At 55.1% G+C, this 16919-nt stretch overlaps 1 protein-coding gene across 1 annotated transcript in view; it reads right to left on the bottom strand.

Moving 5' to 3' along the window:
* Positions 1 to 16438, bottom strand: part of TTLL8 (tubulin tyrosine ligase-like family member 8) — a 55475-nt gene extending 39037 nt beyond the window's left edge. The window contains exons 1-8 of the mRNA XM_012648741.1: positions 16378 to 16438; positions 10295 to 10386; positions 6923 to 7061; positions 6315 to 6385; positions 4187 to 4315; positions 3772 to 3886; positions 2978 to 3103; positions 204 to 390 (exon numbers count right to left, since the gene is read on the bottom strand). Coding sequence (XP_012504195.1) covers positions 204 to 390; positions 2978 to 3103; positions 3772 to 3886; positions 4187 to 4315; positions 6315 to 6385; positions 6923 to 7061; positions 10295 to 10386; positions 16378 to 16438 — 920 coding nt within the window. The remainder of the gene's footprint in view (positions 1 to 203; positions 391 to 2977; positions 3104 to 3771; positions 3887 to 4186; positions 4316 to 6314; positions 6386 to 6922; positions 7062 to 10294; positions 10387 to 16377) is intronic.
* Between the last annotated feature and the right edge of the window lie 481 nt (positions 16439 to 16919).

Genomic DNA, 16919 nt, shown 5'->3' with positions numbered 1-16919 from the left:
GACACCCCTGCACCTGACAGGTGCCCCAGAACCCAGACGGACACCCCAGTATCCAGACAGACACCCCAGTACCTAGACAGATGCCCCAGCACCCAGGCAGGTGCCCACTGTCCAAAAGCATCCCAGATATCCAGACAGGCGCCCTGATGCCGCCAATGCCCAGAGGCTGCCGGGAGCAGGGCCCGCGCGAGGCAGCGTCTTACTGGATGAGAGAGTAGTATTGCTGGGTCAGGTCCCTCCACTCGTCCTCGGTGAGGTCCTCCGCAGCGTCCTCCGGCACGTCGAGGTCCTCGTGCGCCCGCTGCCCCAGGTAGGCCTGGCACACCCTGCACGCAGTGTCCACGAGCTTCCCCGAAAGGCCCCTCAGCTTCGCTTCCGCGTTCTCGGGATCTGAAACCCAAGCACAGGCACGTGGGGTGTGGGCCACCGCGAGGGCAGCTCTCGCGGCCTGTGGAGGCGACAGAGGCTGCCCCGCGCCACTCTGGGCTACAAGGCTGCTCTGGGTGCCAGGCAGCCTCCCCGCCGAACAGCCCCGTCCTCCACAGCACACACACCTGCGGCCAGACCCTGACGCCTTATAGTAGCAATGAGATAGCACTTCTCGTTTTTTGTTTTTTGTTTTTTAGAGACAGTGTCTTGCTCTGTCGTGCAGGCTGGAGTGCAGTGATGCGATCATAGCTCACTGCGGCCTCGAGCTCCTGCGTCAGCCTCCTGGTAGCTGGGAGTAGAGGTACCACCATGCCTGGCTGATTTTTAAAAATTTTTTGTAGAGATGGGGTCTCACTATGTTGCCCAGCCTGGTCTCGAACTCCTAGGCTGAAGTGATCCTCCCACCTCAGCCTCCCAACGCAGGCAGGAGCCACCGTGCCCAGCCAGTACTTCTCGTAAACTCTCACAAACTATACTTTTCTGATCACACATTGGGTACTCAGTGAGCGCTCTGAGTGACCCTGCTCCACATGAGGCCCACAGGCCCTGTGGGTGGCCGGTAAGCACAACCCCCGTCCCCAAAGCACTTCTCAGAGCACCTGTGCAGGGGGGTGCCGTGGCTTTGTGCATCTGGCCCTTTGCACGGAATCTCACCTTCCTTCTGGAACCCTCGACTCAAGATCCCGGTTGGGTCTCAGGAAGCAACGGCTGCAGGAGCAGCGGGAACTCGAGCCGCGGAGAAGAACCGCCAGCCACCCCCCCAGCTCTGGGGCGACGTGGACACAGGTACCAGCGACAGGAAGAGCAAGGAGACTAACGCCACAGACTCGGGGACCCGGGCGCAGAGCCGGCTGGGGCACTGCACCGAGGGGTGGCTGCGAAGGGGACCAGGCCCTGCCGAGGCAGCGCGGCAGGAGAGGCTCCTCCCGTTTGGGTGACAGCCGTGGAGACGACAACAGCACTGGATGTTTTTATTGCGGTGAAATTCAGAACATGAAGTAGATTAACCACTTTAAAGTGAATGATGGCCTTTCTCGTCTCTCGTCCAGCACGCAAGGAGCTCGGAAGTCTCCACCCCGTCCCAAAGACAGGTAAGAAGCTGAACAGACGCGAAATCAGCTCTTCTCAGATCTGCCAGACAAGTGAGGTCAAAGCAACCACCAGCCGGAGGGACAGAAAAGCAGAGACAGAGAACCACGACTCTCTGCAGTGGAAACCTCCGCAGGAGCGCGCCGGGTCGGAAAGCCCGAACTGCAATTCGCAAATGGCGTGAGGCAATCCCACGAAAGGCAGAAAACCAGACATGTCAGAAAAGAGTGGGAAAAAAAAACAGGAACAAAAACCGAGGGTAACAAATAGAAAACAGCAACGAATAAGGCAGATGTTGATCCAACTACATCGATGGTCACTTTAAAAGTTAGTGGTCTCAATGTACCGACTGAAAGACAGAGATCGTGGGCGTGGACTGAACAACAAGACCTACGTTTCCCATAAGAACCCCCTTGAAATACACAGATACACATAGATTCAAAGTAAAGGGATGGAGAAAGACAGCAGGCTAACACTCACCAGAAGAAAGCTGGAAGAGCTACGTCGATTTCATGCAGAGAAGACTTCGGAGCAAGGAAAATCATCGGGGATAAAAAGAACATCACGCAACGAAAAAGGAGTCAATTCTCCAGCAAGATGTAACCGTCCTCGTTATGCACGCGCCCGGTAACGGGCTTCCAAATACGTGAGGCAAAGACTGAATTTCAAGCACAGATAGAAATGAGTGCTCTGCTGTAGTTACAGACACGCGGAACGTTTACCGAGGTGGGTCATGTTCCGGCCATAAAACACACGTGAACAAATTTAAAGGAGCAGAAATCCTACGATGTATGCGCTCAGACCACACGGGAATTAAACTGGAAATTAGTAACAAAGATAGCTGGAAAATCCCAAAGTATTTGGAGATTAAACAACACACTTCCAAATAACACGTGTGTCAAAGAAGAGATGTCGAGATAAATTAAGCAATATTTTGAACTAAGTAAAAGTGAAAACATAACATCAAAGTTCGTGGGGCGGCGTGCGGTGGCTCGCACCTGTGATCCCAGCACGTTGGGAGGCCGAGGCAGGAGGATCCCTTGAGGTTTGCCATGAGTGTGAGGCTGCAGTGAGCTGCAATGAGGCCACCGCACTGCAGCCCAGGCGACAGGGTGACACCCAGTCTCAAAAACAAAAAAAATTGTGGATGCAGCAAAAACAGAGCTTGGAGGAAAATGCGTTGAGGACATACATTAGAAAAGAAAAAGCTCTAAAACCAATGATCTGAGCTTCCATCTCAGAAAATTAGAAAAGAAAAGCAAATTAAGTCCAAAGTAAGAAGAAACAAAACAATAAAAATGACAGCAGCAATCAATGAAATTGAAAAATAGGAAACCAATAGAAAAATCAATGAAACAAAAATCTGGTTCTTTGGAAACATCAATGAAATCAATAACTCTCTGGCCAGGCTACTGGAGGCCGGGGACAGAGGCCCGTGCTCCCGCTGCGCCAGACACACCTTTCTTGCTGTCCGGGTCTCCGTTCCCAGCCTCCGCCCGCTGGCTCTTGGGTTTGCTTCTGCCGTAGTTCTGGTGGCTGACGACCCACTTGAGGATGCTGGAGGCCGCCGTGCGCCGGAAGTCGTCTGAAAGGACACCGAGGCCTCGCCCCCTCTGCCTGAGCTGGGGCCGGGGCCTGGGGACTGGCCGGGCTGCACAGGCTCCCCCAGCAGCCTCAGCCCAGGCACCGGCCTGCAGGGCCTCATCCCCCCCCACAGCCCTGGGGCCGCTCTGCCCCCGCCTGTCCTCCCCCAACCCCTCTGCAGATTGGGAGTCTGACCGCTTCCCTTGACCTCCAGCCACAGCCGCCGCCACCCAGCGGCTCACCTGCCCCGTCCACAGGCCCAGGGGCAGAACCTCACGCTCCGTCCTCCCCAGGGCCACTGTCCCTGTGCACCCCACCACCATGGCCAGGTGTCCTCTCCCTGGTCCTCTGTCCTCAGGCCTCCGCCCCACCCATCTGTCTCAGCATTGCCCTGGAAGGACCTTTCCAGAAGCCCCTCTGCTGACAGCACCAGCCCCCATCTCCGACGGCAGAACCAGGCTCCAGCCCGGCCCCGGCTCTGGGCACGGGGGAGCCCAGGGGCCCACCAAGGGACAGGCAGAGCCGCTCCGAGCGGGCACGTGTCGTGAGGCTCCCTGCCCCTCAGAGCCACAGACCGCTGCACAGCCTCCAGCGCCCCTCCCGGTGTTGCCAGAGGGCCTCGCCCGGCAGTCCTGGCCCGGCCCCCGCTGGAGGCCACCAGTCGCTTACCCAGGAACTCCTGCCTCTCGCCCTCGGTGCAGAGGCTGTAGCAGCGCGGGAAGAAGGAGTCGGGGTTCGCCTGGACGTACCACGGCAGGCTCCGCATGCTCACGCACAGCCCGATCTCCAGAGACAGCCGCACGTTAGGGGCCCGCGGGGCAGCTCAGCTCCGCCTCGTCCGCGCAGGGCCCCCACCCGCCCCGCCTTTGGCTCCGCCGTGTGCCCTGGGGAGGGGCCTTCTATGGCCCCAGGGGCAGAGCAAGGGGCCCGGGGTACCCTGGGGGGGCGTGGGCGGGAGGGGCAGGTGCCTGGCAACCCACCGGGGCCTCGGACCAGGCCGGCAGGGGGCCCTGGGGAGCGACCGCGGGGGCAGGGGTTCCGGGGCAGCGACCGTGACCGCAGGGCGGAGCCCCGCCCCGCTCACCTTGGTGGTGAAGGCGGCCGTCTTCCCGTAGTGGTTCAGCATCTGGTCGCCGGCCAGGCTGTGACAGTCCACAACGTCCCTCTTGATGGTCCAGAGGAAGTACGGCGTTTCGTTTTCTACCAACCTGGACTGGCCAGAAGACAGTCTCTATCAACACCCCGCGTTCCAAGCCTTTGTCCTCGAGAGCAGTTGGCCTATAACCGCGAGTAGTCGATGGGATTTAAATTGCGTGCGATACGGGAATTCTCTTTTTCTCTTGTGAGAACTAAAATCGTATTCGACGTTTTACCGTCAGGCTGCCAAAAACAAAAATAAGCAAACAAGCAGCAACAGAAAGCTCGAAGCAGGCTTGTCACACGATGCAAATTCATCCTCTTCAGGGAAGCAGGTTGTCCTCACGCCGCGCACCGCTCCGGGCTGCCCCGCTCTGGCCCTGGAGCGCGGCGGTGCGACCCGGCTCCCTGCGGCCGCCAACTCCAGGCTAGAGCAGCCTCCGCCTGGGCCCCCAGGGCGCTGGGACTGCGGGTGAGCACCGCCGCACCGGCTCCTGCAGGGCTCCGTCCTTCATGGGTCACAGTCTGGGCCATTTTCCTCGTGTCCTTCCTCACCCTCCTCACCACAGTCACCCCCACCGTCGTCAGCAGCCGCCGCAGTGGAGCGCAGCTCTGAGCTGGGGCCACGCGCCACGCGGACCGCGGCCGGCCTCCAAGTCCGCGGCATCAGGTCTCCGCTCCCAGGAACTTCGGGAGGCGCAAAAAGATTAGCGCCGCTGGAAATGGCTTTGCTCACAACACGAACTGTCCCACGTCCCTCGTTCCTGCCTCGTGAGGGTTTTCAGAGTGACACTCCTTCCGCTTTTCCGGCCTGTCTGGCACCCCGTACAGCCCATCATTTCTGGGACCCCCCGGCTCTGACCTCACGTGACACGGCTTCGGCAGCACCCCACTGGTAAAACCCCCGTTGGGTTCGGAGTGAAATTCTAAGACAGAACCCAGACACAGCCACACGGGCAGCGCTGACGGAATTCCTAGCACTTTGCTCTTTTTCGTGGTCTGGGCTCCTTTTCCTGCCCTCAGAGTGACATCCACAGCTTTTCTTGTTGCTTTCAGACAGAGTCTCATTCCATACAGTGCGCTGTGAACTCTCTTAGATGCACAAAGCAGAGAGCAGCACACTCGCCACCGCACTGGGGTGGGGACAGAGCGTCACCGCGGGGCTGCCTGCCCTACGTGTCCCTGTCCGCGTGCAGCGGACAGAATGTTTCTCTCCCGCACACGCATGTGCTGGAACCCTGGCCCCAGGACGGTGTCAGCCGGCAGGGCCCTCCTCGTGGACGAGGCCCTAGAAAGACCCCGGCCCTCGTTTCCCGCGTGAGGACGCCGAGTGCTCGGCCGTCTACGGAGCAGGAGCCTCGCGCAGCCCAGCTGCCGCCCAGGCCAGACCTCAGGCCCCAGCTAGCGAAGAGGGAGGTCCGCTCTGCGTGGGCCCCACACGTGGAACCTGCTGGAGGCCGAGCCGACACCACAGCCTTGCTTCCCATCGCATGCTTGCTGCACGGGACGCACACGCTGCCCTGCGGCGCAGAGTTAACGCCACAAACTCAACACGGTGCCTGCCGGCCGCTGCGGGGCCTGGCCAGCCTCTGCCCACTTTCCCATTCGTGTTTCTGGTACGGACGTGTGGGCACTTCACGTGCTCTGCACACGACACGCACAGCCAGCGCCCCTCCCGGCTGGCTGCCCTTCTGCCCTCTTTATGGGGCCAGAGTCCCCGCGGAGCCAGGATGGCCTGGCTGGGCCTGGGGAGGGGGGTGTGCAGCTGTGTGACCAGGACCCGCCCTGCAGTGCGTCGGCCAGGCTGCCCGACCCCAGCCCGGGCCACGCAGAGCCCCCCAGTCACCCACACGCACAGCGCAGGTAGTCTGGGCAGCCCTGCGCGGGGTGCGGGGGGCGCTGACGCACAGTGGCTCGTCCCACCCCGGGGTCCTGCCACCCAGCTGCGGTGCCCATTGTCACTCTGGCCTCGTCACCCACCAGCTGCCGCCCCTCCCCCGCGACACGGGCCGTGGGGGCACCAAGGCGGGTGACGGTGTGAGACGGGGCTGCGGCTCACGCGTTCGGGAGCGTACCATCACGTCATGGATGTTGTCTGCTCTCTCCAACGCCATTTCTCGATTTTCTTTGACTTCACATTCGTTACCTGCAAACAAAACACAGCAGAGGCCTGGCCACCTGGCCACATCCAGGCCCCTGCAGCAGCCGGCTCTCCCGCCGCAGGCAGGATGGCACCTGCCGACCTTTCGGAACCTTCTCCACGCGGGGCCTCCCTCGGTGGGGCAGGGCCCTGTGTCCACCAGTGGGCGTCCCCCACTTGGCACCCCCGGCGTGTGGGGCGGTACGGACAGCCCAGGGGTGAGCATGGGGACAGGCTCAGAGCTCAGGAACCAGGACCAGGGAGGACGGGTTGACCTGGGCCGCGGTGGGGCCAGAGGACGCAGACGCCGCTGTGCATGGGTCGGGGGGCTCAGCCGGCACCGTGGGAGCCAGGGCTGGAAGAGGACGATGGGGACCCCCCCACGGAAGGAGGCCTGGCCTGGTGTGGACGTGGGACCCGAACAGTGACCAGTGCCCGGGCGTGCACGCTGGGGTGGGTGGGCCGGGGGTGGTGGAGACGTGGGGTCAGACACCCCAACACTTGGGGAGGGACCCAGCGACGCCCCATGCGGAAATACTGTACCGGCAGCCTCTTCCCCTGCGTCCTCGGCATTCGGGGCAGCCTTGGGCAAAAAGTGGAACTTCTTCTCCACCCAGCCCTTCCTGCGCAGAGCCGCCCGGATCACCGGGTAGTGCCCGCAGATGGAGAAGATCTTCTTTTCCTAGATGGCAAGAGCATGTTTTAAACTAAAGCACTGAAAAATAGGTTGGTTGTTTCCTGGTAAGAGGAGTTTTCAAAGCAGAGTGAGGGGCTGTGCTGCGGCGGGAAGACCCGCCCCAAGAAGAACACCGGAAATAGGAAGCACGCAGGCGCGGCGTGTGGGCCGTGTGCAGGGCGGGGGCACCGGACACGGCACTGGGGGGCGGCCGCGGTTCTGTGTCCACGTCATCCGTGTGCAGAGGCTCCCGCTCACACCCACACTCATGGCCACACTCACACCACTCACCCACAGTGACACGCCACACACGCACCCACACGCGTGTGCGTCCACGCGCTCACACGCTCGTACACCCTTACGCACACACTTGCACACTCACACCCACATACGCACCCACACTCATTCACACTCCCACAGGGAGCACTTGTACTCACAGTGCACACACACACTCGCACACACACACATTTGCACACACACTCGCACACGGGCCCAGACGGCCACGGCAGGACAGGGAAGCCGGTGCTCTCTGATGCAGCCGGCGCAGGGTGAGGTCTGGACCCGGGCGGTGGGCGGGGCCGGCTGTGCACCTGCAGATCTGAGGACAGGTGCGCGACTGTCCTGCGTGGCTTGTCCTCTCTGTGAGGGTGACCGTCCCTCGTGTTGGGGAGCGTGGGTGCCCAAGGTTGGAGGCCGAGGAGGAGCCGTTCGCAGCCCAGGAAGGGCCTGAGGGCGCAGGCCAGCGTGGGGCGGCTGGGACCCTGCACCCAGCACCGCAGAAACGGCGCAGACAACCAACACGGCCCCGCAGGAGGATGTGCGCGCCCACACCCGGGAACGCAGCTGGCGCGTGGCCAGACGCGGTGGTTCTGAGTTCCAGCACCCGCGTGAGAGCCCCGGGAGGTCAGAGGACCTCTCTGAGCCGCCTTCCTCTAGGAACCGGCCCGAGACCTGCCCTGCAGCTTCGCAAGACCTCCCGGTCGCCCCTCACACTGGCTTGGTTGTGATCAAACTGAGTAACTGGGGAAAATGGGTTTGCTTTGCTAAATCAGCAGAATACATTTCCTGCGGGAACCATCGAAACCACAAAGACGTCTAAGGGACGTGGGAGCAACGGGAAATCAACAAAGTCACCAGCCCAAAAGAGGGCCCAACAGGAGAAGAAAGAACTGGACAGACGGGACACGCCAGGTGGATGAAACAAGGCGGCAACACGCCTGCACACGCCTACACACGCCTGCGGTTTGTCACACACACGCCAGATGCTCCAGTTAAAAGGCAGAGTGCCAGATTTCTTAACGCTAACTCTATGCTGTTCACAAGCGATCGTGAAAAGCGAAGGCCTATAGATAGGTTAGAAAATGAAAAGGTATAAATATGAGACGAAATAGCCTTTGGGACAAACAAACATTATTAAACTAAAGAAGATCATTCCGTGATTTTAAAAAGCTTCAGTTAGCCACAGAGATACATTTAATGTGTATGCACCTAGTAAGAGAGCTATAAACTACATAAAACGAAAATAGACGAAACTGCACAGTAGACAGATCCAAGATTATCATAGGGCATTTTAACATGCTCCTCTCAGCAAATGACAGAACACACAGACAAAAAACCGCAGCAAGACCACAGAAGATTTGAACGACGCACACAAATCCTACCCCGATGGCTGTACCTAGAGCACTCTGCACCAACTTCCGCAGAAGCTAACACAGTGTTAGGCACAAGGCAAGTCTAAACAAATGTCAATGAATGACATCATACGCGTCACGTTCTCAACCCAGTGCAATATAACTACGCTATAACAACATAATATAATATAACAACAAAAAATCCACAAGTATAGAAATTAAGAACCAAACTTTTTTCGAGACCAGCCTGAGCAAGAGCAAGACCCCATCTCTACAAAAAATAGAAAAATTAGCCGGGCGTGGTGGTGCACACCTGTAGTCCCAGCTATTGGGGAGGCTGAGGCAGGAGGATCGCTTGAGCCCAGGAGTTGGAGGCTGCCGTGAGCTGTGATGACACCACTGCTCTCCACTCTGAGCAATAGAGCAAGACCCTGTCTCAAAAAAACAAAACAAAAAGAAAAGAGCCATACTTTCGAGTAACCCACATGTCAATGAACTACAAAGTACTTTGAACAGAATGTGAACAAACATTCTACACAATAAAAGCCTTCGAGCTGCATCTGAAGCAGTACCTAGAGGGATGTTTAAAGGTTCAGAAGAAAATCTGAAAATTACTGAGTGGTTCTGCTCACGTGAAAGTCCAGCAGGGCCGGGGCAGCCATAGAAAGTGCGAAACATCAGTGGCGCCAGGATTTGGAGTGGGGGAGGGAATGGCGGCTGGGAGGGAACTCCTGACAGCGGTGGCCGCGTCCTCCAAGGCGGTCGCTGGGTACGAACCCGCGAACGTGCTCTGCTGCTCCATCTGGCGCGTCCAGGCTCCAATCGCCGCACTGCGCAACTGCAGTTTGTGCTTTTATATGTGTTGCACCTCAGAAGAAAGTTTAGGGAACGAGGACGTTTTCCGCATACTACTGTGCACCGGATTTCCCGGAGCTCCTCCGCATAGCCCTAACCCTAACCCTAACCCTAACCCTGACCCTAACCCTAACCCTGACCCTAACCCTGTAAAGACAGAGACTGCGCCTTTCCCCAAGTCACGCGCTCTTCGATTCCGAGGGCGGCAGACGTGCAGCCACCGCTCCCGCTTACGGGACGTGAGGACCTTCCTTGTCTCCCGGACCCAGACGCCCACGTTCCGGGCAGAGGCCCCTGCTCCCCAGAGAGGATGCACTTACACCCCGGCGAGCGTGTGGCCTCTCTCCCTGCAGGTGCCAGCTGCCCCGTAAGCTCCCAGAGGCATAATTCTGGAGCTCCTCCCCTGAGGTGCAAACCCCTCTGCACACACAGGTGACAGGAGCGTCCCCAGGGGGCTGGGGACACACACCAAGAAAGAGCCTGTTTCTGATTGGGAACCTCCTGGCAGGATGGGCAGCGCTGGCTGCCCCTGGGGTGGGGGTCAGAGAAGCACCCCTATTTCCAAAGCCCACTGAGATGGGAAGCAGCTCGGGCAGCGTCTCCCTCCTCGCGGGAGGGGCCAGGCGGCCCTGGCAGGTCAGGACACCTCTGCCCGCGAGTGTGTCTGGGCCAGACCGACAGACCCCAAACTCCAAAATAAATTTCCGTGTTCAAAAAGTATCCGCCTCCCCACAGAGTCCAGAGAGCGTTTACCTTGATGGCTTTTTCCGTTAATTGTCTTGCTATTCTGTATCTGTCCAGTCTGGGGGAAGAAGCCAAGTCTCTGGAAATCCCTCGTTTCAGTTCTGCAGGAGAGAAACGAGACATCAAGGCGGGAACAGCGCAGCCCAGCACTGAGCAGCGACGCTCCCGTGCCCACAGCAGAGACGCGACCACAAAGGCCCCATCGTGCCACCCCGCCCTTCCCCTGCCTGGCCCTTGGTCCCCACCCTGCGCACGCCCTGGCTGCGCTGGCCTTGGGGACCCACGGCCCCCACGGGGCTCTGTGTCGCTGCCCTTCTCAGCCCACCCGGGCACCGGTTCCGATCCGGTGGCCGTCTGCCTCCGACACCCTCCCCGCTGCCTACGCCTCTCTCGGGCCTCTCCGGCCCTGGACACGAGGGCTCCCACAAGCACACACCGAGTGTACGGTGCCCGTCTTACAATAAAAATCGAAGCCCCGCTCCCGGTGCCCTGAGCCCTCCCTCCCCCGCTGACTCCTCACCCCCAGGGGGCTCCACCCGCCACAGGCGCAGCTCGAGCTGAGCTCACGCACGTCCAGGCCAAAGCCTCTGGACACTTGGCCGACCAGGCACCCCCGCCCCTGTTCTGTCCCCCCCACCCCCACTGCGGCCCCTTCTCCCCCCAGGCCCCAATGTGGGAGTCCTCCGGCCACACGCTCTGCCCACCCCCGGGCGTCCCACCTGGTCTGGTGGCTTGAATGTCCGCTGTGCCCATGCCCCTGAGATGCACACGTCCCAGCCAGACCCCACGGCCACACCTCCTGGCCGGTCGTTCAGACGAAGGCACCAAGCCGCTCGGCGGATGGTGCTAGAACACCCGCACCTCCACATGGAAAAGGCGAGAGCTCACGACGGGAGCACGAACACACAAGGAAGCTTCCGGGAGAACCCGGCAGAGCACTTCACAACTTAGGCTCGGCAAAGATCTCTCACGGGTGCGCAGAAAGCGCTAACCGTAAAAGTTAAAATCAGTCAGTGGGACCCAGTCAGGATGAGAATGCTCCGCTTTGCAGAGACGATGACGAGACAAAGCACGGCCGGGGCATCCACACACCCGCAGAGCCAGGCTGTTACACTACAGAGTCCCGCGGCCAAGGAGGAAATCAAGACAGGAAGTGTATGTTTTTTTTTTTTTACTAAATGACAATTAAAATACCAAATATTAAAACTTGTGGCTTGTATTTAAAACTGTGTTTATAAAGAAATATTCAGCTGTATATAAATCTATTAGAAAATAACAGAGGCTAAAAAGCAACGAAGGTAGCCTCTCTCCCAAGAAGTTAGAAAGAAAACAGTAAATTTAAGCCCAAGGAAATTACAAGAAAAATAATAAAGAGCAGACATTAACAGGTGTTTTTAAAAATACAATCCAGAACGTCAAGCCGAAGGTTTAGTAAAATTAATAAACCATGGGTTTGGTGACACCGACGAGTGAAACAGAAAAGGCATAAAAAGTAACAGCAGAACAGGAAACTCCTTAGATGTTTAAAAATATAAGGATATTATGAATTTATGGCAATAAATCAGAAATTTAGAAAGGAAAAATTCCTTGAAAAATACAAATTACCAGAATAGACATCAGAAGAAATGGAAAATATAAAATATCCTCCACTACAGAAATGGTGGCTTCCTGCGTCAACCCCCCAAACCTTTCCTCTCACACGACTCGCTCTGCGGCAGGGAAGGCGCGACCACCTCCCCGCTGCTGACGATGCCGGAGTTGTGCGATGCCCGCGTCCGGCCAGGCCAGGGCAGCGAGAGCCAGCCCGAGTCACAGCGCAGGCCACAGCCTGGCGCCTGGCGACGGGGAGGAGGCTCAGTCCTGGCCGCGATGGGCGATTCCAAGGCTGGATTTGAAAGTGAAGCTTTATGATTCACCACATTAACAGAACAAGGAAAAATCCTACAATAGATACAAAAAAGTCTGTATCTCAGTGTAATAGACGCAGAAACATCATTAATGAAAATTAATTTCCATTCGGGCTTAATACATACAGAAGATTAACAAAAATTAATCTCTGAAGTGGAGGATCACTTGAGCCCAGGAGTTTGAAACCAGCCTGGGCAACACAGTGAGACCCTGTCTCTAAAGAGGAACCAGCCGCGCCACCCCTCGGGAGGAGGCAACTCCACAGGAGGGGTCTGGCCGGCAGTGGCCAGCGCAGCGCTGAGGATGGCGAGGCCAGATGCCCCGGGCACAGTGGAGCACTCAGCACCCCTGGAGGGGGCGTGCCAAGTCCCGGGGCACCTGCGCTCCCACACCAGGGCACAGGTGGAATCCCCCAGGAGGAAGCGCCCAGGCAAAGCCAGAGGGCGACTTTCTACAGAGCAGGAGGCCGTCTGCCCCTCTCAAACATCGGCTTGGTTATTCCAGATTAAAAGACAATTAAGAGAGAAAATAACCAAACGCTACGTGTGGCCCTTGATCAGATTCTGATGTGAACAAACCAACTATAAAGTTGTTTGGGGGGAAACTAGGGAAATATGAATATATTCTGGGTATTGTATTTTATTAAGGGATTATTGTTAATTAATTTTATTGAGAATGAAAAAAAGTTTGGTTATGTAAGTATGTCATTGTTAGAAATACGCAGTAAATATTTGGTAAATGTCTAGATACATACTAATATTTATTTAGAAAATATTAATAAAAATTTAATGAAATCATTAAGACAAAAGGAGAACGTTTTCATGATGTTAAAAAGATCAAGCTGTCAAGAACACATAAAAATTCCAAATGTGTATATACCTAATAATAGCTTCAAAATATAAAAAACGTAAGTTGACAGAGCTAAAAGAAAATTCACAAGTATATTGGGATACTTTTACTTCTCTCAGCAAATGAAAGATTAAACAAAGCATCGGCAGACCACCACCAATTTGGACAGCACGACTAACCAGCTGGACCTGATGACAGGCAGACTCCACGACCAACAGCTGCGGAGAAACACGCTCTTCACACGCACAGACCACGGGCGGCACCACGGAGCTCACCGAGTTCAAAGACTGGAAACAGTGCAGATTAACTTCTCTGACAACGGGCTGGATCAAACTAGAAGGTAGTAAGAAGATAACTAGAAAATTTCCTAAATGTTCAAAAATTAAGCAGCACAGTTTTAAACTGGATCAAAAGAGACATCAAATGGAAATTTAAAAATAATGTGAGTTAAATGAAATAAAAATATGACCTATCAAGGCATTACGACGCAGCTGAAGCAGTGGTCAGAGGGACCTAATGGCGTCAAATGCTCACTTTAGAACAGAAAACAAACGCAGTTACCTCAGCTGCTATCCCAAGAGGCTAGACAGAGAACAGTTACACTCAAGAAAGTATTAAATAGAAGACAGGAAATAATAAAGATAAGGGAAGGATTCAATTAAAAAAAAAACAAATGTAGCAGAGAGAAAATTAACAAAACCAAAAGTTGGATCTTTGAAACAATTTTTAAACTGATAAAATTTCTAACCTCCGATCAAGGAAAAATAAAGAAAAAACATGAATTACCAATGTCAAGAATGAAATAAGGGCCGTCCCTAATGACTGCATTGACGTCATTGCAAAACGACAAAAAGATGATGTTATGAACATCTACGTGCCAATAATTTGACAGCTCATATGACACGGACACGTTCCTTGAAAAACAGCTGATCAAAACAGACGCAAAAGAAATAGAAAATCTGGATAGGCCTGTTTCCGTGAAAGAAATTATCTCCACAATTAAAAGGTCACCCAAAATGAGAACTCTGGGTCTAGACGGCACCACAAGTTACTCTTTCCAAACATGTGAGGGAAAAACACCTTACGTGAACCCTTCAATCAATAGGAAAACGGGAAACTCCTCCCCCTTTTTTATGATGCCATAAATAGAAGACAAAAACGCTACAAGGACTAAAAAAAGGAATAGTACAGGCCAATCTCTCTCATAAAAATAGACACAAAAATCTTAACACATTTGTAAATCGAATCTAATGACTTAGAAAAACATATAATGTGACCACATGGGGTTTATTCCAGGAACGCAAAGTGGGTTTAATATTTGAAAATCTATCCACGTAACTCATCGCGTTAATAGACTAAAGGGAAAAGAACATATCACAATAGATGCAGAAGAAAGCATGTAATAAAAGCTAATAACTATTCATTTGAAAACTCTCAGCAAGCAAGGAATAAAAGATAACTTCCTTTAAAGCTTATAGCAACATCATACTTCACGGTGAACTGCTGAACACTTTCTCCTTGAATTTGGGAACAAAGACGTCCACGTGCCATTTCTATTTAATATCACACTGAAAGTACTAGCCAATGCAATAATGCAAGAAAGGGAAATAGAAGGTAGAAAGCATGAAAGATTTGTAGATGATGATTGCGCATAAAAAATGTGAATGACTCTACAAGCTATTAGAACTAGGAGGTGTGTTTGTAAGGTCACCCAACACCACACCAGCACCCTAAAATAAACCGTATTTCTATATACAAGAAACAATTAGAAAATGAAACTCAAGAATGTCATCTACGACAACATCAAAAACCATCAAATATCTAGGAGTAAATCTAACAAAAGAAGTCTGGCGTAGTTACACGCTGAAAACCCACAAAACACTGCTAAGAAGAAGTAACAGAGAACTGCATGCTCATAGGTGAGAATATTGAGTGTTGTTAAGACGTTAATTGTCCCCAACCTGATGTATAGATTCAATGTGATCGCAATTAAAACTCCAGCAGGATTTGTACATGTGTATAAATTAACAATTTGATTCTAAAATTTATGAGAATGTGCAAAAGTCCAAGAAAACCCACACAAACCTGAAGAAGAACAAGGTCGGGGGGCGTCTACTACCAGGCAGTAAGACTTACAAAGTCCCATAATTAAAGCAGGGTGGTGTGGAATAAGGACAGTGGAAAGTTCCACAGAACAGAATGAAGAACCCAAAAATGGGCCTACACCTGCCTGTCCACAACGGTGACACTGCCGGGTGGAGGCTGTGTCAACTGGATGTTCATGGGGGGACGGCAATGAACAGTGACCCACAGACCCCTACCTCACGCCGCACACAATACTCAGTCCCAGCGGGTCATGGACCTAAATGTGAAAAGTGGAATTGTAAGGTTTCTAAACGAAAACATAGAATATTATCTTGTGGACAATGGAACAGACAAAGATTTCTTAAGTAAGACACAGAATACACTGGGCATAGAAGAAACGTTTGACAGTTAGACTTCACTAAATCTAAGATGTTCTGATTATCGGAAGGAATCACTAAGCACTGACGTGCCAGCTGGTGTTTATGACGCATCTACCCGACAAGGCTCTGGTATCCGGCACCTCCACATAACTCCCGTAAGTCAGTGAGACCCACGACCCCATTTCATGATGGCCGGCAGATCCGGAACAGGCCTCCACGGAAGGGGAGCTGTGAGTGGCCGTGAGTACGTGAAAAGGGCCGGCACCACTGTCGGGAAATGCAAACCGGAGCCAGAGTGAGACACTCACGGACACCACAGGCTGCCCGGAGCCAAGGACAACTCCGACCGCTGGCCCAGACGGGAGCAACGGGAACTCTCATCTCCGGCCAGTAACTGCTTGGCGGCATCTTCTAGAACCAAATGAACACCCAGCAATTCTACTCCCCGGTGGGATTTACCGACGAAATAAACACCATGTTTGACCACGGGCAAGCTAGGGAAGTCACTAAGACAGGAGCGACCGGGGCTCTCCACAGTGCTACCACCGGGGCCCTTAACACCGAATCCTCCACTTTCCCAGCGGGAAGATGACCGGGGGCGGGGGGGTGGTGCCGGAGCAGCGGGAGCCCCCCAAACACACCCAGCACCCCACGGGGCCTCGCGCCCTGTACAGCCCCAGACATGACCCTGGACATGACCCCAGACACGGCCCCAGCCACGGCCCTGGACAAGGTGCCCGCGTCCTGCAGACTTGGCAGTTTGGGTCCCCCGCCCCGTGCACGTGGTTCGTTACAGCTGACCACAGGAGGACAGCACATCTGAGCACTACTTGGCTCTAAGCGAGTGGATTGGACGCGGGCAATACAGACTGTTTTCTTCTCTCCTGTCTCCACCCGACGAAGCGGACCAGAGCCTCTTCCTCTCCTCCATGCAGACCTCCAGCGGCTTGGCCTTCCTGCCTCTGGGCCCTGGTGGAGATAGCAGTTAGGAGCAAAGCCAGGGAGCAGGACAGGGGTCTGAGGCCCTGGTTGGGGGACAGGTCTGGGGCTGGGGACAGGTCTGGGGTCTGGGACAGGTCTGGGCTGGGGGCAGGTCTGGGCTGGGGATAGTTCTGGGCTGGGGGGCAAGTCAGGGATGGGGGCAGGTCTGGGCTGGGCATAGGTCTGGGCTGGGGATAGGTCTGGGTTTGGGGACAGGTCTGGGCTGGGGGCAGGGCACAGATCAGGTTGAGAGCAGGTCTGGGATTACAGAGAGGAGGTCTGGGGTCAGGGAGGAATGGGCAGGGCCGGAGTTCCAAGAAGCGGGGGAGGGTGCGCGGGTGGAGGTGAGAAGGTCAGTTCTGGGGTTCTGAGCCTGCAAGCTCGGTTCGAGGGCGCAGGTGGGGGAGGGGATCCTGTCTGGGACGGGAGCA

This window comes from Propithecus coquereli, unplaced genomic scaffold (assembly GCF_000956105.1).
Source record: "Propithecus coquereli isolate 6110/MARCELLA unplaced genomic scaffold, Pcoq_1.0 Scaffold294, whole genome shotgun sequence".
Taxonomy (NCBI): Eukaryota; Metazoa; Chordata; class Mammalia; order Primates; family Indriidae; genus Propithecus; species Propithecus coquereli.
Note: the sequence above shows the minus strand (reverse complement) of the source record. Positions and strands in the feature narration are given on the sequence as shown.